General features: G+C 42.0%; 1 protein-coding gene across 1 annotated transcript; it reads right to left on the reverse strand.

Moving 5' to 3' along the window:
* Positions 1-1,279: 1,279 nt before the first annotated feature.
* LOC115203429 (fumarylacetoacetase-like) lies at positions 1,280-24,859 on the reverse strand. The gene is made up of 14 exons (XM_029768120.1): positions 24,675-24,859; positions 24,331-24,441; positions 23,209-23,330; positions 22,580-22,629; positions 21,993-22,083; positions 20,251-20,348; positions 20,047-20,099; positions 19,731-19,830; positions 14,558-14,688; positions 12,178-12,253; positions 9,772-9,818; positions 6,583-6,684; positions 4,432-4,549; positions 1,280-1,630 (listed from the first exon to the last, which is right to left on the reverse strand). Exons 1-14 carry the CDS (start codon positions 24,837-24,839, stop codon positions 1,560-1,562), a joined length of 1,335 nt encoding a protein of 444 aa, XP_029623980.1. The 5' UTR covers positions 24,840-24,859; the 3' UTR covers positions 1,280-1,559.
* Between the last annotated feature and the right edge of the window lie 12 nt (positions 24,860-24,871).

The raw sequence follows: 24,871 nt of genomic DNA on the forward strand, positions 1-24,871 counted from the left end.
GAAACTTGCCTGGTGTCGTACATCCTTCCTGAAAATGCACTGCGGCACAAAATATCCAGAAATGTCCATATCTGACATGCTCAGTCACACACACAAGCAGGGACGGACAGACTTGGAGGTCGGGGGCCCCTAGATAGCATGTGAGAGCAAAAAGTGTAGAATTGCAGGAAATTAGCTTTAAAACTGCAACATTTTCTTTTAGCCTCATGACTAAATGTGTAGAATAGCATTATAAAACAGCAAAATGTTGTCTCTGCACCATGGCAAAATGTGTAAAATGTAGGTAGTTAGCTGATTCCCAACCGGCCCCCATCTTTTGCCAATTATTTGAATCCTGATACAATTCGGCTCCACATGTGACCTCGGTCTGGACGCTCAAATCAGATTTTTTTTTTGCTCTGAAGTGTTTGTACATGACCTGCCATTACCATGACAACCACGGCCAAAATGCTAAGGAAGAGTGACAGGAAATGAGCACTGCATCCGTGTACTACTTCAGAGGCTACATCATGAATGTGCAAATCTGATATGAGTCACATGTAAAACTGAGTGTGGACTGTCAGAAGAAAATATTGGATATGGGGATAGAAACAGAACTGGGTTCTTCAGGTGGTTGTGTAAACATAGCCATGGAGAATTCAATAAATTCGATTTTTTTTAAATATAAAGGCTTGCTAAAGTGTTACAATTCAGCATTTTGTCATGGCCCTCCATCAACCATGTGTCACTTCTAGGAAGATTTCAGCCCACTTAGTCCCAAAATGTCTCCCAATGTTTACCATCATTGTAAAGCCCAAGCTATTTTTGACAAAGTCAAAGGAACAAAATCAGCTTCCATTCCCCTTGTCAACAAAACAAGCTTCTATTCCCCCTGTCACAAGGGAATTTAAGGCTGATTTAAGAATACATCGTTAACCCTGTTACTTAATTTAGCACTTCAAAGGCACTTACTATAGTCTATTGACCAAGTTACACTTGGTGGAACGACACTATAAAAGGATAGCTAAAACGGTCTGGTGAGAGAGAGAGTGAGCGAGTGAGATGTTTTAATTTGACAATTCAGCAATGCGCAAAATAAAAAGGCCACTATTTATGCATTGCTCTAGTTAAATAATCACCTTTTCATAACGCACATTGTTCAAAAAAGTGTCAAATTAAATTATACTGACAGATTGTAATGCATTTTACAATACTTTTGCACAGATTTAAACTACAGTATTTTGCACCACAAAGATGTCACTCAGTAAATCAATAGGATGAAAACAAAACAAAGTCACAGGAGGGTTTAAACATTTATAGTTTTTAGATGTCAGGTCCCAAACCACATAGTTACAACATTATGGAATATAATACTGCTTCTGGCAACAATACTTTAGAATGATAAACAAGAATCCTTCACTAAAATGAACATTTAAAGGGTCAATCCAGGATTGGTATGTACATCCATCTGAATGATTTGTTGTATTTAAAATCCCAGATTGTCTCTTTTAAAGGACTTCAGTAACAACATTACCCCCCCCCAGGATGGAAGAGACATTGAGGGTGGATGATTCTCATGGTTACAGGGCTGGTAGAATGGTCCCAGCACACGGTCCGAAACCCACCCTATACCCATTCCCCTCACAGTAACCTAGAGAGAGAGAGGGGGGCGAGAAGGAAGGAAAGAGAGAGCGAGAGAGAGAAATAGAGAGGGTTGGGGGAGAGCGAGAGAGAAAGAGAGAGGGTTGGGGGAAAGGAGAGAGAGAGAGAGCGAGAGAGGGTTGGGGGAATGGAGAGAGAGAGGGTGGGGAGCAGAGAGAGAGAGGGTGGGAATGGATGAGAGAGAGAGGGTTGGGGGAAGAGAGAGAGAGGGAGAGATCGAGAGAGGGTTGGGGAATGATAGAGAGGAGGGTTGGGGGAGAGCGAGAGAGAAAGAGAGAGGGTTGGGGGAATGGAGAGAGAGAGGGTTGGGGGAGAGCGAGAGAGAAAGAGAGAGGGTTTGGGAAGAGAGAGAGGGGTTGGGGAGATTAGGATAGAGAAAGGGTTGGGGAGAGGAGAGAGAGAAAGGGTTGGGGAGAGGAGAGAGAGAAAGGGTTGGGGGAGAGGAGAGAGAGAGAGCGAGAGAGAGAGGGTTGGGGAGAGCGAGAGAGAAAGAGAGAGGGTTGGGGAAAGGAGAGAGAGAGAGCGAGAGAGAGAGCGAGAGCGAGAGAGCGAGAGGGTTGGGGGAGAGGAGAAAGAGAAGGAAAAATAAATTAAAGAACAACACAGACCAACCGTATCATGGTATCTGTAGAGGTTCTGTCTATAACAGTGTTTTAGAGAGTCAGTAAGGTTGTTCATGGTATCTGTAGAGGTTCTGTCTATAACAGTGTTTGTAGAGAGCTCAGTAAGGTTGTATCATGGTTTCTGTAGTGGTTCTGTCTATAACAGTGTTTGTAGAGAGCTCAGTAAGGTTGTATCATGGTTTCTGTAGTGGTTCTGTCTATAACAGTGTTTGTAGAGAGCTCAGTAAGGTTGTATCATGGTATCTGTAGTGGTTCTGTCTATAACAGTGTTTGTAGAGAGCTCAGTAAGGTTGTATCATGGTTTCTGTAGTGGTTCTGTCTGTAACAGTGTTTGTAGAGAGCTCAGTAAGGTTGTATCATGGTATCTGTAGTGGTTCTGTCTATAACAGTGTTTGTAGAGAGCTCAGTAAGGTTGTATCATGGTTTCTGTAGTGGATCTGTCTGTAACAGTGTTTGTAGAGAGCTCAGTAAGGTTGTATGATGGTTTCTGTAGTGGTTCTGTCTATAACAGTGTTTGTAGAGAGCTCAGTAAGGTTGTATCATGGTATCTGTAGTGGTTCTGTCTGTAACAGTGTTTGTAGAGAGTTCAGTAAGGTTGTATCATGGTATCTGTAGTGGTTCTGTCTATAACAGTGTTTGTAGAGAGCTCAGTAAGGTTGTATCATGGTTTCTGTAGTGGTTCTGTCTGTAACAGTGTTTGTAGAGAGTTCAGTAAGGTTGTATCATGGTATCTGTAGAGGTTCTGTCTATAACAGTGTTTGTAGAGAGTTCAGTAAGGTTGTATCATGGTTTCTGTAGTGGTGTTTGTAGAGAGCTCAGTAAGGTTGTATCATGGTATCTGTAGTGGTTCTGTCTGTAACAGTGTTTGTAGAGAGCTCAGTAAGGTTGTATCATGGTTTCTGTAGAGGTTCTGTCTATAACAGTGTTTGTAGAGAGCTCAGTAAGGTTGTATCATGGTATCTGTAGTGGTTCTGTCTGTAACAGTGTTTGTAGAGAGTTCAGTAAGGTTGTATCATGGTATCTGTAGAGGTTCTGTCTATAACAGTGTTTGTAGAGAGCTCAGTAAGGTTGTATCATGGTATCTGTAGTGGTTCTGTCTATAACAGTGTTTGTAGAGAGCTCAGTAAGGTTGTATCATGGTATCTGTAGTGGTTCTGTCTGTAACAGTGTTTGTAGAGAGCTCAGTAAGGTTGTATTATGGTATCTGTAGTGGTTCTGTCTATAACAGTGTTTGTAGAGAGCTCAGTAAGGTTGTATCATGGTTTCTGTAGTGGTTCTGTCTATAACAGTGTTTGTAGAGAGCTCAGTAAGGTTGTATCATGGTATCTGTAGTGGTTCTGTCTGTAACAGTGTTTGTAGAGAGCTCAGTAAGGTTGTATTATGGTATCTGTAGTGGTTCTGTCTATAACAGTGTTTGTAGAGAGCTCAGTAAGGTTGTATCATGGTTTCTGTAGTGGTTCTGTCTATAACAGTGTTTGTAGAGAGCTCAGTAAGGTTGTATCATGGTATCTGTAGAGGTTCTGTCTATAACAGTGTTTGTAGAGAGTTCAGTAAGGTTGTATCATGGTTTCTGTAGAGGTTCTGTCTATAACAGTGTTTGTAGAGAGCTCAGTAAGGTTGTATCATGGTATCTGTAGTGGTTCTGTCTGTAACAGTGTTTGTAGAGAGCTCAGTAAGGTTGTATCATGGTTTCTGTAGTGGTTCTGTCTATAACAGTGTTTGTAGAGAGCTCAGTAAGGTTGTATCATGGTATCTGTAGTGGTTCTGTCTATAACAGTGTTTGTAGAGAGCTCAGTAAGGTTGTATCATGGTATCTGTAGTGGTTCTGTCTATAACAGTGTTTGTAGAGAGCTCAGTAAGGTTGTATCATGGTATCTGTAGTGGTTCTGTCTGTAACAGTGTTTGTAGAGAGTTCAGTAAGGTTGTATCATGGTATCTGTAGTGGTTCTGTCTATAACAGTGTTTGTAGAGAGCTCAGTAAGGTTGTATCATGGTATCTGTAGTGGTTCTGTCTATAACAGTGTTTGCAGAGAGCTCAGTAAGGTTGTATCATGGTTTCTGTAGTGGCTCTGTCTATAACAGTGTTTGTAGAGAGCTCAGTAAGGTTGTATGATGGTTTCTGTAGTGGTTCCATCTGTAACAGTGTGTATAATAGGGTTCCACCCACCTGTAAGAGTGACCTCGTCTCCATCCTTTAGGAAGGTTCTTGTCTCTCCTCCTCCCAGGTCCACGGTCTTAGAACCCTTCCATGACAACTCCAACATAGAACCAAAACTGTCGGGATCCTACACACAGAGAGACAGAGAGACAGAGGAGACAGACAGACAGAGAGAGAGACAGACAGAGAGAAAGAGAGAGACAGACACAGAGAGTGAGTCAGGAGAGAGAGAGACAGACAGACAGACAGAGACAGACAGACAGACAGAGAGTCAGTCAATACTGAATCAACAACAACAACTCATCAGAACATACACAGTAAAATGTGAACACATGTAAACACTGATTCAGATACAAAATGCTCACAGACACACACAGAATAACACATACACTACCGTTCAATAGTTTGGGGTCACTTAGAAATATTTTTGTTTTTGAAAGAAAAGCACTTTTTTTGTCCATTAAAATAACATCAAATTGATCAGAAATACAGTGTAGACATTGTTAATGTTGTAAATGACTATTGTAGCTGGAAACGGCAGATTTTTTATTGAATATCTACGTAGGCGTACAGAGGCACATTATCAGCAACCATCACTCCTGTGTTCCAATGGCACGTTGTGTTAGCTAATCCAAGTTTATCATTTTAAACGGCTAATTGATCATTAGAAAACCCTTTTGCAATTACGTTAGCACAGCTGAAAACTGTCATTCTGATTAAAGAAGCAATAAAACTGGCCTTGTTTAGATTAGTTGAGTATCTGGAGCATCAGCATTTGTGGGTTCGATTACAGGCTCAAAATGGCCAGAAACAAAGACCTTTCTTCTGAAACTCGTCGGTCTATTCTTGCTCTGAGAAATTAAGGCTATTCCATGCAAGAAATTACCAAGAAACTGAAGATCTTGTACAACACTGTGTACTACTCCCTTCACAGAACAGCGCAAACTGGCTCCAACCAGAATAGAAAGAGTGGGAGGCCCCAGTGCACAACTGACTAAGAGGACAAGTACATTAGAGTGTCTAGTTTGAGAAACAGACCCTCACAAGTCCTCAACTGGCAGCTTCATTAAATAGTACCTGCAAAACACCAGTCTCAACGTCAACACTGAAGAGGAAACTCTAGGATGCTGGCCTTCTAGGCAGAGTTACATTTTAGTCATTTAGCAGACGCTCTTATCCAGAGCGACTAACAGTAGTGAATGCATACATCATTTCATGCAATTTTTTTTTGTACTTGCGGGAATCGAACTTGTGGGAATCGAACCCACAACCCTGGCATTGCACACACCATGCTCTACCAACTGAGCCACAGGGAAGACAATAGAGTTGCAAAGAAAAAGCCACATCTCAGACAGGCCAATAAAAAGAAAAGATTAAGATGGGCAACACAGACACTGGACAGACAAATCTAAGTTTGAGGTGTTCAGATCACAAAGAAGAACATTCATGAGATGCAGGAAAAATGAAAAGATGCTGGAGGAGTTTTTGACGCTATCTGTCAAGCATGGTGGAGGCAATGTGATGGTCTGGGGGTGCTTTGGTGGTGGTAAAGTGGGAGATTTGTACAGGGTAAAAGGGATCTTGAAGAAGGAAGGCTATCACTCCATTTTGCAACACCATGCCCTACCCTGTGGACGGGGCTTCATTGGAGCCAATTTCCTTCTACAACAGGACAAGGACCCAAAGCACAGCTCCAAACTATGCAATAACTATTTAGGGAAGAAGCAGTCAGCTGGTATTCTGTCTATAATGGAGTGGCCAGCACAGTCACTGGATCTCAACCCTATTGAGCTGTTGTGTGAACAGCTTGACTGTATGGTAGGTAAGAAGTGCCCATCAAGCCAACCCAACTTGTCGGAGGTGCTTCAGGAAGCATGGGGTGAGATCTCTTCAGATTACCTCAACAAATTGACAACTAGAACGCCAAAGGTCTGCAAGGCTGAAATAGATGCAAATGGAGGATTCTTTGACGAAAGCAAAGTTTGAAGGACACAATTATTTCAATTAAAAATCATTATTTATAACTTTGTCAACTTCTTGACTATATTTCATATTTATTTTGCAACTCATTTCATGTATGCTTTCATGGAAAACAAGGAAATGTATAAGTAACCCCAAACTTTTGAACGGTAGCGTATATGCATGCACGCACACACTCACCGGTCCACTGATGGTTCCTGAGGCCAGCAGGTCTCCAGGTCTGACGTTACAGCCGTTGACTGTGTGATGGGCTAACTGCTGCTTCATAGTCCAGTACATATACTGGAGAGAGAAAGAGAGAGATGGAGAGAAGTGAGAGGGAAAGAGAGAAATGAGTGAGAAAGAGACACACACCAACATACACCATGTGTATACCATGCTGCACAATTTAAACACTTGCTCCCCAATCCACCCTTCCCCAGAACACATGTACATATTGGAGACTAACCGTTCTCATCAGAGAAGCTGATAGACTCCACTCACTCACCTCACCAATATATTGGTTACGTGCCAAATTGCACCCTATTCTCTTCATAGTGCACTACTTTAGAACAGGGCCCATAGGGCTTCACTGATGGTCAAAAGTAGTGCACTATGTAGGGATTTGTGTGCCATTTGGGACATAACAATAGTCTGTGTTTGAGTACTGAGTACTTGCCTACAACGGCAGATAAGACAGCTGCCATTAGGAGGCAGGAGAGAGAGAGGGCTAATGAGACTTAAATGACACAGGATTTGTTTTATTTCTATCGTCTTCTGGTTAAAGGGGTAGTCCACCCAATTTTCATAAATCATTATATTTAGTAATATATGATCGGAATATAATCGTTATGTTTTGTAATGTGTATCTTACCTTAAAAGTGGTCTAGAGACCAGTTGTGTGACAGTATCTACGCTAAGTCTTTCATTTCATGGGCATTTACATTGGAGGATGCTGCGTTGAAACATTGAAACTCAATGGTCAATGCTAACTGTCAGCCTGTGGTGGCTCTGGCAGACATGTAAGGCTCATCGTAGATGCTGTCACTACTGCACTCTTAACTGCCTCTGACATTACAAATATTAACACCTTATGAAAATAGAGTGACCTATCCCTTTAATGCAGTAAACACTAATGTATCTCAATGATAACAGTACTCATTTACAGCTAGTCAAACCCCCTGGGCCAGTCCTGCATTCCATAAGAGCTGCATTCCAATTCAGAAAGTAAACCAAATTCCAAATGTTCCTCATTGAAAATAATTTGCATTTTTGTGTACTTACTGAATTGACTGAAATTGCCCCAACCAAGTCACAAGTCACAAGCAAAAATATTTTTATTATGTAAAAATGTATTTGTATATGGTTCAAAGCTTGCGACCCGCCCGCCCGCTGAAACGCTGAGCAAATGTAGACTGTCATTACAGCCATAAACAGCGATGCATTTGTCAAAGCGCAAGACACAGAAATAAACTTTTTACACCTGCATCTCTTGATGAAAGTCATTCATGTTAGCAGCCAATATCAACTAGGGATATCTTCTCACTCCTCTGGTGTCCAGAGAAACCAGGATAATAGGCCTGAATGCAGCGGAGGTTGCAGGAACAGGAAAGCATGGTCTGTCTGCACCTTGCCTGTCACTCTGGAGGGCCGCCTGCCTGCATCTCGTTGCCAACTGGGAAGATCCTTTCTTCCTCACACATATCATAATACATTCACCGGAATATGTTGGTTCTACATCTTCATCCCATAATATTCAAGGCAGTGTGATGTTACAGATATCTTCAGACATATAGCCAGTTACCACCCAAACTAGGACTATCTGAAATATGAAAACGATCAATGAAATCACCACATAGCCTAAGGTTATTGTTCTGGAAAAGATGTGTCCGTAGTAGACTTTTATATGGATAATATACATTTAGGCTCACTCTGTTTTTACCAGGCAAAACCGGAGAAAATGTAACAAGCGCTTTCTGAAGACTAATCTGGATATGAGCCTTTGTGTGCTAATGCTGATCACTGTTCATCAACAGTCAAGACGTGCAACTTGGTGGTTCTGAAGCACGGATTAAATGTTTTTTAGACAATCATTTGGTGTAATACCGTGGCCTATGCCTGAAACCAGATCAAATAGGCAAAGGTATAAATATAAAATGTATGTAGCCAATTAAAATATGTTTAAAAACTTCAGTTTCATACTCACAACAAACATTCCCTCTAAACTTTCGGGGGTGTGCAGTAGTCCGCGAATGCAGTGCAGCGCACAGAAGAAATATCAGCCACGAGATTAAACTTCACTCAGCTTTCTAGAGTTTTCCTTGTTAGTTAACACTAGTTTCCCTTTACTCTGGCAATCGTGATCGAATCAACACAATATTAGCCACTGTCAATGCAACATAGTGAAACAAAACTAATCATGCTAGAGATGTTGTTGTAAGCAGAACGCATCGCAAAAGGATTCTATTGCAACAACTCAGCCTGTACTCTACACAGCATAACCAATCAGAGCTGCAGTAGGCCTGTATGCAAAGAGACCATTGCCATATATGGATCTATGCCATTTACTTTGAACTGGACTGTGTTTACAGCTGTGGTCGTGAGTAGATCCACTTGTTTTGAGATCAAAACAAGAGCTGCATGTAGCCACAAGTGTACATTTAGTTCATATCCTTTGCTATTTAGTGAGGTATTATCCCAGTTATAGATCATTTGTAGTCAGCAATAGGTGATTGATTGCTTCCTACAAGAGCACAAAACATCTCCATTGTTTTTGATGGTGGGCCACTCTGGTAGGCCTACAATATGATCAAATAGCCACAGTAGCCTACTTGGCCACTGTTAAAACTAACTCAAAGCGAGTGCAGCTTCAGCTTCAGAATTTTCACAATGTTCAAGTTTGCGCTCAGCAGAACTTAAATTATCTCAGTGCCAGAAAAGATTAGAGGGAACATTGCTCACGACCCCCCAAATACTTTTACGCTTCGAGAAACACTGCGCTACCTCACCAGACCTGTATTAATTGACCGTTTGTTGGGCCAATCAGAGGGCCAAGTGTGCATTTCACTAGCCAATCTGTTGCACATTTTTTTTGCAATGTGCGATGCTGTGGCTACTGTCTCTGGCTACGTAGAGAGTAATGCACTAAGACTCTGTGCCACAAAATGAGTGACAAACCCTGGCCAAATCATTTCAAGTCATCAGTCTCAAGTCAAACTCTGGTCCCAAGTCTTGAGGCTCCAAGTCAAGTCAAGCCTCTAGTTATTTTATTTTCTATCAAGTCGCGTCTGAAGTCATCAAATATGTGACTCGAGTCCACAACTCTGCACATTGATGCAACTGTAGTAAACTATCCAATGTTTAGACAAGTCCACTTCACCAACTGCTTACCTTGAAGTTGGACTTGCATATAGTGGCTGCTTCCTTCATTGCCTCTCCTGAAAAAAACAACCCACAATAGTTAATTGAGACAGGATATTAACACCTGATATACCCCCTCAATAATACCTCAGAAAATACATAGGAAGAACAGTGGAGAGTCAGGACAGAGAGTCACTGTAGAGTCAGGAGAGAGAGAGTAGGGACAGAGAGTCACTGGAGAGAGAGTCAGGACAGAGAGTCACTGGAAAGTCATGAGAGAGAGTAGGGACAGAGAGTCACTGGAGAGTCAGGAGAGAGAGTCACTGGAGAGTCATGAGAGAGTAGGGACAGAGAGTCACTGGAGAGAGAGTCAGGACAGAGAGTCACTGGAGAGTCATGAGAGAGAGTAGGGACAGAGAGTCACTGGAGAGAGAGTCAGGACAGAGAGTCACTGGAGAGTTATGAGAGAGAGTAGGGACAGAGAGTCAGGACAGAGAGTCACTGGAGAGTGTCAGTGGAGAATCAGGAGAGAGTCAGGAGAGATAGTTAGGAGAGATAGTCAGTGGAGAGTCAGGATAGAGCCAGTGGAGAGTCAAGAGAGATAGTCAGTGGAGAGTCAAGAGAGATAGTCAGTGGAGAGTCAGGACAGAGAGTCAGGAGAGATAGTCAAGCCAGAGAGTAAGTGGATAGTCAGGACAGAGAGACAGTGGAGAGAGAGAGAGAGAGGGGGTGTCACATCAATCTCCTACATGTCCAGAGGAAAACTACAAACAATGCATGCAGGGCAGAACTAGGCCAATATCCACTAATAATAAAAACTCAAAAAAGAGCAATTAAGTTTTGGAAACATCTAAAATACAGTGACCCCTCTCATATCATTACCAACCCCTGCAATGCCAAGAGCTGAGCAAAGAAAAGAGTTCCCTCATCCAGCTGGTCCTGGGGCTGAGTTCACATACCTGTTCTACTAACACACTGAAGCCTCAGGACCAGGACATCCAATCAATCAGAATAAACCAAATTACAACACAGTCAAAACAAAACTACATTGCTTATTGGGAAACACAAGCACAAAGCAAAATGCAGTGCTATCTGGCCCTAAATCAACAGTACACCATGGTTAACTATTTGACCATGGTTACTGATCAAAACCTTAGAAAAACCTTGACAAAGTACAGGCTCAGTGAGCACAGCCTTGCCATTGAGAAGGGTAGACACAGGAAAACCTGGCTCCCTGTAGAGGAAAGGCTGTGCAACCACTGCACAACAGCAGAACCTGAGACGGAGCTGCATTTCCTGACAAAATGTGAAAAATATAAAACAATTAGACAGTGTCATTTCCCCAAATTTGAAACCCTTATTCAAGGTTTCAAAGTCAGTGGAGAGAGAGAGAAAGATAGTCAGGACAGAGAGTCAGTGGAGAGAGAGAGAGAGTCAGTGGAGAGAGACAGAGTCAGTGGAGAGAGACAGAGTCAGTGGAGAGAGACAGAGTCAGTGGAGAGAGACAGAGTCAGTGGAGAGAGACAGAGTCAGTGGAGAGAGACAGAGTCAGTGGAGAGAGACCGAGTCAGTGGAGAGAGACCGAGTCAGTGGAGAGAGACCGAGTCAGTGGAGAGACAGAGTCAGTGGAAAGACAGAGTCAGTGGAAAGACAGAGTCAGTGGAAAGACAGAGTCAGTGGAGAGAAAGAGAGAGTCAGGAGAGAGACAGAGAGAGACAGAGAGAGTCAGGAGAGAGACAGAGAGAGTCAGGAGAGTCAGGAGAGAGACCGAGTCAGGAGAGAGACAGAGAGAGTCAGGAGAGAGACAGAGAGAGTCAGGAGAGAGACAGAGTGAGTCAGGAGAGAGACAGAGAGTCAGGAGAGAGACAGAGAGAGTCAGGAGAGAGACAGAGAGAGTCAGGAGAGAGACCGAGAGAGTCAGGAGAGAGACAGAGAGAGTCAGGAGAGAGACAGAGAGAGTCAGGAGAGACAGAGAGAGTCAGGAGAGACAGAGAGAGTCAGGAGAGACAGAGTCAGTGGAGAGACAGAGAGAGTCAGGAGAGAGAGAGTGAAAGTCAGGACAGAGAGAGTCAGGAGAGAGACCGAGAGAGTCAGGAGAGAGACAGAGAGAGTCAGGAGAGAGACAGAGAGAGTCAGGAGAGACAGAGAGAGTCAGGAGAGACAGAGAGAGTCAGGAGAGAGAGAGTGAAAGTCAGGACAGAGAGAGTCAGGAGAGAGAGTCAGTGGAGAGACAGAGAGAGTCAGGAGAGAGAGAGTGAAAGTCAGGACAGAGAGAATGAACAGTCCTGGTCATTAGGAATACAAAGCTCTTAATGGTAAATCATCACCTCCCTTCTGTGTGTGTGCTTAATTACCAGGCAAGGCACTCATTCACCAACAATTCCTTTTTACTGTGTGTCTGTGCACGTGTGTGTGTGTGTGTAAAACCCAACATACCTTTCACTGACACAAACAGGTTAATGTTGAAGGTGAAGGCATCGTCATGGCATAGATAAGGGAGGGGCTTTGGATCCTGAAACAGGAAGTGGAAATAGAAAGCATGAAGAACCACTACACTCTTAGAAAAAAGGGTTCTTCGGCTGTCCTCATAGTAGAACCATTTTTGGTTCCATGTAGAAAATGGAGCCCAAAAGGGTTCTACCTGGAACCAAACAGGTTCTCCTATGGGGACAGCTGAATAACCCTTTTAGATTCTAGATGGAACCTTTTTTTCTAACACGGTATGGATACTGGCTCTCATTACTAAAGGCTTACCTGAATGGTGAAAATGTAAGAGTATTAATGAAATGTAAAATACATCCAGACCACCCGTACTATAATTTTATGTTAAATACATCCAGACCACCCACAGTATAATGTAATGGAAAATACACCCATACCACCCGTAGTATAATGTTATGTTGAAAATACACCCAGACCACCCGTAGTATAATGTAACGTCAAATACATCCAGACCACCCGTAGTATAATGAAAGTTAAAATACATCCAGACCACCCGGAGTATAATGTAATGTCAAATACATCCAGACCAGTCGTAGTATAATGAAATGTAAAATACATCCAGACCACCCGTAGTATAATGTAATGTAAAATACATCCAGACCACCTGTAGTATAATGTAATGTAAAATACATCCAGACCACTCGTAGTATAATGTAATGTCAAATACATCCAGACCACTATTAGTATAATGTAATGTAAAATACATCCAGACCACCCGTAGTATAATGTAATGTCAAATATATCCAGACCACCCGTAGTATAATGAAATGTAAAATACATCCAGACCACCTGTAGTATAATGTAATGTCAAATACATCCAGACCACCCGTAGTATAATGTAATGTCAAATATATCCAGACCACCCGTAGTATAATGAAATGTAAAATACATCCAGACCACCTGTAGTATAATGTAATGTCAAATACATCCAGACCACCTGTAGTATAATGTAATGTAAAATACATTCAGACCACTCGTAGTATAATGTAATGTCAAATACATCCAGACCACCTTTAGTATAATGTAATGTAAAATACATCCAGACCACCTGTAGTATAATGTAATGTCAAATACATCCAGACCACCCGTAGTATAATGTAATGTAAAATACATCCAGACCACTCGTAGTATAATTTAATGTAAAATACATCCAGACCACCCGTAGTATAATGTAATGTCAAATATATCCAGACCACCCGTAGTATAATGTAATGTAAAATACATCCAGACCACCCGTAGTTTAATGTAATGTAAAATACATCCAGACCACTCGTAGTATAATGTAATGTAAAATACATCCAGACCACTCGTAGTATAATGTAATGTAAAATACATCCAGACCACCTGTAATATAATGTAATGTCAAATACATCCAGACCACTCGTAGTATAATTTAATGTAAAATACATCCAGACCACCCGTAGTATAATGTAATGTAAAATACATCCAGACCACCCGTAGTATAATGTAACGTCAAATACATGCAGACCACCCGTAGTATAATGAAAGTTAAAATACATCCAGACCACCCGGAGAATAATGTAATGTCAAATACATCCAGACCAGTCGTAGTATAATGAAATGTAAAATACATCCAGACCACCCGTAGTATAATGTAATGTAAAATACATCCAGACCACCCGTAGTATAATGTAATGTAAAATACATCCAGACCACCCGTAGTATAATGTAATGTCAAATATATCCAGACCACCCGTAGTATAATGAAATGTAAAATACATCCAGACCACCTGTAGTATAATGTAATGTAAAATACATCCAGACCACTCGTAGTATAATGTAATGTCAAATACATCCAGACCACCTGTAGTATAATGTAATGTCAAATATATCCAGACCACTCGTAGTATAATGTAATGTCAAATACATCCAGACCACCTGTAGTATAATGTAATGTAAAATACATCCAGACCACCCGTAGTATAATGAAATGTCAAATATATCCAGACCACCCGTAGTATAATGAAATGTAAAATACATCCAGACCACCTGTAGTATAATGTAATGTAAAATACATCCAGACCACCCGTAGTATAATGTAATGTAAAATACATCCAGACCACTCGTAGTATAATGTAATGTAAAATACATCCAGACCACTCGTAGTATAATGTAATGTCAAATACATCCAGACCACCTGTAGTATAACACCACCCATAATGTAATGTAAAATACATCCAGACCACCCATAATGTAATGTAAAATACATCCAGACCACCCATAGTATACTATAGGGCAGTAGGACCACCAGGTCTATACTATATTACACTACTATACTGTTTGTGTTCCTCACCTGGACAGTGTTGGGCTCAGCGAAGGGCAGCAGGGCCTCCATAGGAACCACCCAGGGTGAGATGGTTGTCCCAAAGTTCTTCCCCAGAAACGGACCCAGAGGAACATACTCCCACGCCTGGATATCCCTGGCTGGAACACACACAGGAAGAAGAGAGGTTACCCTTTATTTTACCATTAGATATTAAACTGGTATTTACTGAATATTCCTCAGTGGATACACAGATTACAGCTAGGTTTGAATACTATGTAACCTGCCCAGTGGTGATCCATGCTATGTTGATTGGATGATCGTTGACCAACACAGCTAAAGTACCTGTACTAACACTACCTGTACATAGACATAGCTTCAAAACCTTGGTATTGTGTAGGTGAAGTTAGTTGTGTGATGATCAACTGAACTACTGGTCTTTTTGACTATTGACAACCCAGGAACTATTCTATGAAATATTGTGTTGAGGGATGTGATAAATGATCATGTACTGCAGTCAGCAGGAAAATCTATTTCAACTATCAGTACCCCTCTACTCTACATATTAACCCAGGTGGAACCTGGCTCAGACTCCCTTACATCTGTCTGAGAAATGACTTCTCCCAACTGACAGATAAGATATGATATCAATCAGTCAGTCATTCAGCCTCACTGTATCTTTGCTGTAAATGACTGGTCAGCTGTAGTCGCAGGGGTGGAGGATGCACCCCAAATGGCACCCTATTCCCTATATAGTGCACTATATTTGACCAAAGCCCTTAGAGCTCCATACACTGAGTGGACAAAACATTATGAACACCTGCCTTTTCCATGACATAGACTGACCAGGTGAAAGATATGATCCCTAATCAATGTCACTTAAATCAGTGTAGATGAAGGGGAGGATACAGGGTAAAGAAGGAGTTTTAAGCCTTGAGACAATTGAGAAATGAATTGTGTATGTGTGCCATTCAGAGGGTGAATGGGCAAGTCGAAAGATTTAAGTGCATTTCAACAGGGAAAATTACCCAAGTAAAAGTCAACAAGAAATATAATACTTGAGTAAAAGTCTAAAAGTATTTAGTTTACATATACTTAAGTAAAAATAATTTCAAGTTCCTTATATTAAGCAAACCTGTCACGACTTCCACTGAAGTCGGTCCCTCTCCTTGTTCGGTGGTCGAAGTCACCGGTCTTCTAGCCATCACCGCTCCACCTTTAATTTTCCATTTGTTTTGTCTTGTTTTCCCACACACCTGGTTCACATTCCCTCATCAGACTAAATGTATATTACCCTCGGTTTCCCCCATGTCTGTGTGTGGAATTGTTCTTTGTGTAGGGTGTTAGGCTACAGACTGGCTTGCGCTAGGTTTGTTTCAAACCTAGGTTTGTTCGTTTTGTTTAATCCGGTTCATGTTACTGTGGTTGTGCTTTGTGCTGTCTCGCCTGTGCCTTTGGGCCAGGGTGTATATTAAAGTTCTCCTGTTATCACCCATCTCTGCTCTCCTGCGCCTGACTTCTCGGCAACCAGTCACTCACCCTATTATAAAACCAGACGGCACACTTGTTTTTTAAATTTACGGAAAGCCAGGGGCACACTCCAACACTCAGACATAATTTACAAACAAAGCATTGGTGCTTATTGAGTCCGCCAGATCAGAGGCGGTCAGGATGACCAGGGATGTTCTCTTGATAAGTGTGTGAATTGGACCATTTTCCTGTCCTGCTAATCATTCAAAATGTACCGAGTACTTTTGGGTGTCAGGGAAAATGTATGGAGTAAAAAGTACATTATTTTCTTTAAGAATGTAGCTAGTAGAGTAAAAGTACACATTTAAAAAATATAAATAGTAATGTACAGATACCCCAAAAATCGACTTAAGTACTTGAAAGTATTTTTACATAAGTACTTCACGCCACTGATTCCTTACCGTGCTGTCACGTCCTGACCAGCAGAGGGAGTAGTTGTTTAGTATTTTGGTCAGGACGTGGCAGAGGGACGTTTGTTTTGTATGGTGGGGGTTTTGTGTGTGTTGTAGAGGGGTGTTTGATTTATGTGTTCCTGGGTTTTGGGTGTATGTTCTAGGTTAGTATGTTCTAGGTTGTATTTCTGCATTTTGTCTAGTTTAGGTTTTCTATGTTTAGGTGTGACTCAATTGGAGGCAGGTGTTTCTCATTGCCTCTGATTGAGAGTCCTATATATGGGTAATTGTTTGGTGTAGTGTTGTGGGAGATTGTTTCTTGTTTTGCCTGTGTGAGCCTGACAAGACTGTTTTGTTGTCCGTTCGTTCTTCATTTAGTTATTTCGGTGTTTTCTTGATTTAAAATAAAATACAAGATAAGCATCCACATTCCTGCTGCGTTTTGGTCCTCCATTCCCGACTACAACCATTACACGTGCACTCCTTTCGTGGTGCACCATATAGGGAATAGGGTGCCATTTGGGACACAGAACTAGTCAATGTGCTGAAATGACACTTACTCTGCCTTGAAAGTCTCACTAAACCACAGAAACTCAGCGAGTCATCGTGAGATGTCTCGACCTAGTGTTAAGAGGTAACAGGTTTGCAAAGATGAGATATCTTCAATATTTAAATAAGCTAAGAGGGGAGGCGGGGCTGAGAGAGAGTGCTGCTATTGGAACAGGTGAGGAGTCAGAATGTCAGTTGGTCCCTGACTGTGTATCTCTTTAATGGTTGAGTTCATACACACATATGTATTATTTCATGCACACACACACATACATGCACACAGAAACAAAAGTATAATTTCTCATAAGCAGTTCCCTCATGGCAAAAACATGCGTTTCTTTTAATTGGATTTCATTAAAGTGGTGTGACTGAAGCCGGAGGGAAGGAAACAACTTGTTTGAATCAACAGGAAACAGTATTGTATATGGGTGTGACTGAGACAGACCTGCCAACCTTGAAGAATTGAGTACCACTTCAGCACGTAACCGGCACCCCCGGCCCTGCGACGGCACGTGTGTGACACCCACACTGCTCAAACCATAGGCAAATGCACCTTGTTTAGCCTAATGATGTTGGCAGAAGACTGCCTCAGTATGAATGGGAGCCCATAGACTGTTATGGTATTTGGAGTCGTCAAATATATCAAACAATGTAGCCAACACAGAAGTCTGTGTCAGGGATTTCGTCGTCGTCAGACGATATGGCGAAATCATCGTCGGAAAAGGAGGACCAAAATGCAGCAGGACTGTGTTTGTTCATTTTGAACATTTATTAACTCAAAATGAATACCAAAAACAACAAAACAAACTCACGATATACTGACAGTCTTCTCAGGCTCACATACGCTAGACAAAGAACAATCTCCCACAAATGACAAACACACCCTAATATATGGGACTCTCAATCAAAGGCAAATAGACAACACCTGCCTTCAATTGAGAGTCCCAACCCCAATTAACCAAACATAGAAGAAGACTCACTAGACTAAACATAGAATACATGAATATCAGACAGTGCCCAACAAACCCCGGAATACTTAAATCAAATGCCCTTCTAGAAAAACACCACCCTGAACCACATAAAACAAATACCCTCTGCCACGTCCTGACCAAACTACAATAACAATTAACCCTTATACTGGCCAGGACGTGACAGTCTGCTGTTTGATCCTAAATGAAATTGAGGTGGTCTCAATGACACTCACATGTTTCTAGGTTAACTTTAGGGGTAATTATTATTCTATATAATAGGTGTCTTTATGTGGATAGTCTAGGAAAAATGTAAACGGGGGGATTCTGAATAATTAAATGACTGGCAGCAATATAGTAGTGTAGCTAACTACAGGCTATTTGGAATATGAAACAACTGGACTAGGTCTATATGAGCTGGTTCCAGATCTCCATCCCTGACCTCATCCTTCCAGTTAGGTCTGACTACTAGCTGCCATTCATTCAACATGCCTTGTTGTCATTGGTGAACTGACTATTATGTCATTATACTGTTGACATACAGCTATATCAAGAGGACAGATCAACAACTGATTAATTAACATAGGTCTACTAAACTTGAACAGTCTAACATAACTGATGGTATCAGTGGAACAGCTCTCTCTGCCATGTCTGTTTCCATCCATGCAGCGACGCGCACTGAACTACCGCAACACTGTACGTTTCCTGGCTCGTCAATGCGCCCGCGTCTACTACCATTGAGATCAAAACACGTGCGGGCAAGAAAGTGTTCTCGCTTAGTTGATTAACAACGTTGTAGCTAACAACCTTGGTCATAATGACGCCTTAGCAAGGGAGCTAACTACGAAATGATAGTGGTTATGGGCTTGACAAACACATACAATTTTGGAAAATATATTTGGCAAACAGTTCATTCTCCATTTTCCCAGGAGAATAGAGGATAGACAGTATACAGTGGGAGCTTAACCTAAAGAGAGAGAACGAAGGAAGGAGAGAGAAAGAGAGAGACAGAAAGAGGGAAAAACATGGAGAAAGAGAGAGAGAAAGAGAGAGAGACAGATCGTGACAGAAAGAGAGAGATGGAGAGAAGACGATCTTGAAATCTCAAGGCTACAGTCGAAACCACTCCTCCTGAGATCCTTCTGCCTCATCAATAATCAATAACCTGTCATGTTTTCCTGAGTAACTTACCCTGATCCCAGTCATTAAATATGAACTGTTTACATCAACATGTATAATGCAGAACTAAATTAAGGAACTTAAGGTTAGTGTTATTGTGGAAAGTGGATGCTTTTCAATTAGTGTTATTGACGTTAGAATTTTACATTTACTGATGTATAATTTTTGGCTAATGATTCTACTATTGGCTGCTATAGTCGATAGATGCATTCATTTGAAAATGAAGAAATACTGTATGGTGCTTATTAATTTCTGTCTTCCAGTGAGGTGGGCTATGTAGGTGTGTGTGTATGCACATATGAGTGTGTAAATAAGTGTGTGTGTGTGTGTGTGTGTTATCGTGACTTTTGAGTGTTCTCATGAGTGAGTAAGCTTGTGAGTGTGTGTGTAGTTGTTAGTGACTGTGTGTGTACTCGTGTGTGTGTGTGTGTGTGTGTGTAGTTGTTAGTGACTGTGTGTGTACTCGTGTGTTTGTGTGTGTGTGTAGTTGTTAGTGGCTATGTGTGTACTCGTGTGTGTGTGTGTGTGTGTGTGCATGAGTCTGCGAGTGAGTGTGTGTATAAGTGTGTGTGTGTTAGGCCTTACCACTCCAGTCGTTCATTAGCACCATGCCAAAGATGTGTTGGTGGGCTCTCTCTATGGGAATGGGCTCACCAAGACGATTACCTCCACCTACAAAGAATGCCTGAGAGAGAAAGAGAGAGGGAGAGAGACATGGAGAAAGAGAGCCAGCGAGAGAGAGAGAGACAGAGAGAGAGAGCCAGCGAGAGAGAGAGAGAGAGAGAAAGGAGATAAAAGGCAGAGAGAGCGCGAGGGAGACAGATCATTGTTTTGTGATGCCATTGATATGAACCATCTCCTTGGTTGTAATAAAGTGTAGCTACATAAAGTGTATACTGACCATCTCCAGCTCAATGTCCAGCTGCTTGGACTGGCCAAACACAGGAGGCTTAGCTAAGAGAGAACACAATGGAAGAGGAGGACCGTTAGTGAGGGACACAAAAACAGTGACACTGGTCTGAAAGGTTTTTTTTGTGTGTGAGTGTGAGTCTCTTTGAAATCAGAGTATGTTTTGATTTTCAGACTAGGCGTTGTGTTTCATTACATTGGTCGGGTCTCATCTGTCCAGAGGGTCTGCGTATGGGGGTCCCAGACACCACTATGGAAGAAGCCCTGCCATGATACCCCACAGGCAGCCTCAACCTGAGGGACACAATCAGTCAGTCAAACAAACATAATAATAATAATCATTTGTTTGTGACAGGACAAATATAACATTTGTCCTGTCACAAACAAGTGTTTCTTGCATATCCCAACTCCCCCTAAGACAGGAATGGTGCAGTGTTGGACTGCAGACTCACTTACTGGAAGGATGGTACAGTGTTGGACTGCAGACTCACTGACTGGAAGGATGGTGCAGTGTTGGACTGCAGACTCACTGACTGGAAGGATGGTGCAGTGTTGGACAGCAGACTCACTGACTGGAAGGATGGTGCAGTGTTGGACAGCAGACTCACTGACTGGAAGGATGGTGCCGTGTTGGACAGCAGACTCACTGACTGACTGGAAGGATGGTGCCGTGTTGGACAGCAGACTCACTGACTGACTGGAAGGATGGTGCCGTGTTGGACAGCAGACTCACTGACTGGAAGGATGGTGCAGTGTTGGACTGCAGACTCACTGACTAGAAGGATGGTGCAGTGTTGGACAGCAGACTCACTGACTAGAAGGATGGTGCAGTGTTGGACTGCAGACTCACTGACTAGAAGGATGGTGCCGTGTTGGACTGCAGACTCACTGACTAGAAGGATGGTGCAGTGTTGGACAGCAGACTCACTGACTAGAAGGATGGTGCCGTGTTGGACTGCAGACTCACTGACTAGAAGGATGGTGCAGTGTTGGACAGCAGATTCACTGACTGGAAGGATGGTGCAGTGTTGGACTGCAGACTCACTGACTGGAAGGATGGTGCAGTGTTGGACTGCAGACTCACTGACTAGAAGGATGGTGCAGTGTTGGACTGCAGACTCACTGACTGGAAGGATGGTGCAGTGTTGGACAGCAGACTCACTGACTGACTGGAAGGATGGTGCAGTGTTGGACAGCAGACTCACTGACTGACTGGAAGGATGGTGCAGTGTTGGACAGCAGACTCTGACTGACTGACTGACTGGAAACTGTTGAGTGTGAAAAACCCAGCAGCATTGCAGTTCACGACAAAAACCGGTACGCCTGGCACCTACTACCATACCCCGTTCAAATGCACTTAAATAATTTGTCTTGCCCATTCACCCTCTGAACATAACACATACACTATCCATGTTGCAATTGTCTCAATGATTAAATGATTATTTAACCTGTCTCCTCCCCTTCATCTACACTGATTGAAGTGGATTTAACAAGTGACATCAATAAGGGATCATATCTTTCACCTGGAGTCTGTCATGGAAAGAGCAGGTGTTCTTAATGTGTTGTCCACTCAGTGTAGTAGTGGAACAGACAACCGTCTGCTTCCCAAATGGAACCCTATTCCCTTTGTAGTTTACTACTTTTGACAAAAGCTATTTGGGCCGAGTGGCGCAGTGGTCTAAGGCACTGCATCTCAGTGCTAGAGGCATCACTACAGACCCTGGTTCAGTTCCAGGCTATATCACCACAGGCCGTGATTGGGAGTCCCATAGGGCAGCGCACAATTGTCACAGCGTCGTTAAGGTTTGGCCGGGGTAGTACGTCATTGTAAATAAGAGTTTGTTCTTAACTTGTTAAATAAAGGTTAAAAAGTTGTGCACTATAAAGGGAATAGGATGCCATTTGGGTCACAGATCGATGTTGATTGTCATATCATACCAGTTGGGCATCAGGGCATTCTCCTTCCCTCGGAACATAATGCCAACATTGGTGGCATGGTCCCTGGATGAGTAGAAGTCAGTGTAGTCACCTGTGTGTGGTTATATTTTGATGCATGTTTGTGTGTGTGATGGAGAGAAAGAGGGAAATTAAGTGACATTGTTAAATATATACAGTGAACCAATGATCAGCCTTCAGAACTTTTTTTATATCAACAATTGGATAGCAAACAAATCTCTCAATCACTAGTAAACTTCTATTGGTTAACAGCGCCCCCTCTTGTTCAAGCATCATACAAACACCTCAATTGCATTGTCTTGACTCCTCGCGTCCAATCTCCTTGCTTCCTTCTCAAACACATTGGATGACCCTCTCATCTGATACAGGGTCAGATTTTGTTTAATACCACTGAGAGTTAAAGTTAGCAATGGCAGAGCCATAAATCTGATCCTAGATCTATGCTTAGGGACAACTGTAGGATACATCAAGCTCAGTGAAGAGACAGGAGGAGTGAAATATGAGGTGCATGTCAATAGTCTAAAGAGGCTTCCACTCCTTGCCTCTTGTCCTATTGTTTAACAACTCACCTATCTCAGAAGGCAGATGCATCATGGCTGAACTCTGATGGAAAAACGCTCTGAGACATATAAAACACACACACACACACACACACAATAGAGGGAATACAAGAAAATGTGAATTTGATTGCGGCCAAAAACCATATCCTAAACAATTAATATAATAATGCAATATATTTGACATGATCCTACTTTGCCGAACTGTTGAAGTGCTATAAAGTATAGAAGTGTTATAGAATATAGAAGTGCTATTGAATATAGAAGTGTTATTGAATATAGAAGTGCTATAGAATATAGAAGTGCTATAGAATATAGAAGTGTTATTGAATATAGAAGTGTTATTGAATATAGAAGTGTTATTGAATATAGAAGTGTTATAGAATATAGAAGTGTTATTGAATATAGAAGTGTTATTGAATATAGAAGTGTTATAGAATATAGAAGTGTTATTGAATATAGAAGTGTTATTGAATATAGAAGTGTTATAGAATATAGAAGTGTTATTGAATATAGAAGTGTTATTAAATATAGAAGTGTTATTGAATATAGAAGTGCTATAGAATATAGAAGTGCTTCTTACATACGGCAAAATCCAATAAATAATTGTAAAAAGTGCTACAGAAGTGCTGGAGGCTGACCTGCTCCTGAGGCTGACATCGTCTCTGAGCGTGGTCTCGTTGGCAGACAGCAGCTGCTGTAGACTCCTCCTGGTCTCCCTCCATGCCTCGTACCCCAGACCCATGAATGCATTCAGGGTCGGCTATTCGAGAGGTTGGAACATATGATGGAGGAAACGTATAAAAATCTAAAGTATTATTTTATACTGTATATAGCCCTCATAACAAGTAACCCAGCCTGGACCCCCAAGGAGCAAGTAACAGCACAGTGGCAAGGAAAAACAACCTAAAAGGAAGAAACTTTAAGAGAAAACAGGCATGTTTGCAAGTTGAATGCAAGTCCAATTTGTTTTGACGTTGGTGTGGGGGCAGCTCTCACTCATACAAGCAGGTCTCTTCATTGACACCCCCAGGGGTGGAAATAGGGGGAACCGGGTTCCAGGAGTGAAAATATCCTCGGGGGAACCTGTGCATTTGAGATTGAATTCAAGGAGTGAAATCATGACAGAAATTCTTCTTCTTCTTCTTTCATTTCCTGTTGAAGCCTAGTGTGATTTCAACAGCATGATGAGACTTTCTCCCCTTGTCTCATTCCCCTGTCAGCACTAATGTGACAGAACTGGACAGGTGAAAGCCAATTCCTAGTAGGAATCCACCATTGTGGTTTAACCGATCATGTTATGTCAGAGCAGCACCCAGCTGAAGGGGGGAGACAGTTGGGAGGCAGCGGCACACAAGGCCTCCAGACAATAGTGGTATTAGGGACCCATTCACAGGCAGAGGGCGAGAGGTGACACTCCAAACTAATTCACACTACTCACTTGTAGATTTAATGTACTGTATAGTCCACAATATATGAAGCATACATCCTAGTTGATGACTCGATTATGACACGGGTATGGATTTTCTCAAGGAAGAAAAGCAGTGCATCGTGGCCATTGAATAGACCTACCCTCCTAGCATACTGCACTATTGGCTACATAAGGTAGACCCATGTAGCTATAAGTAAACTAGTGGAGATGCATAGTAAACGTGCCATGTTACATTACCAGGTCAATGCATAATGTTGCCATCATTGCCGATAAGAGATATCAACCATCAATACGAGACATTGAAGGGCATTATACATTTTGATGGCCTTACCTGGTCAAACACATCCTGGTGATTGGAGAGCACAGGACCTCTGAAGAGAGATTTTATAACGCTCAAATCCAAAATCTGATCTCCAATAGCAACCCCAATCCGGTGCCTGGGCTGAGAGTGACGAGACATTTGTGAAAACAGTAAACAGCAATGAAATACCGATATGGAACGATATTGGAGAAGCTACTTTGTAAACTTCATCCAAGAGAACTTCACGTTTCCACAGTGGTTTGTAACATTTTATCCCAAGAAAATCAATTTACATGCCATAGTTTTATGGCACAGGAGACGGTGTAGGAAAACCGATTCAACTAAAAGTACAACATATTTATCGTCATACTCACATTATCCGGTGTCGAGAACACGCCATATGGTAAATTATGATAGGAGAAGTCGGACTTCTCGTCAATTTTTACAAAAGACATTTTGAAATTGCAGTTGTTCTCCGGTATACTCTCCAAGGTAAGCAACAGCGTGAGTAACTTCTTCCAGATGTTGACCGCAGCCATAGGACAGCCCGCCTCTCACACAATGAACCAAC

The sequence above is a fragment of the Salmo trutta genome, chromosome 12, assembly GCF_901001165.1.
Source record: "Salmo trutta chromosome 12, fSalTru1.1, whole genome shotgun sequence".
Classification (NCBI taxonomy): domain Eukaryota; kingdom Metazoa; phylum Chordata; class Actinopteri; order Salmoniformes; family Salmonidae; genus Salmo; species Salmo trutta.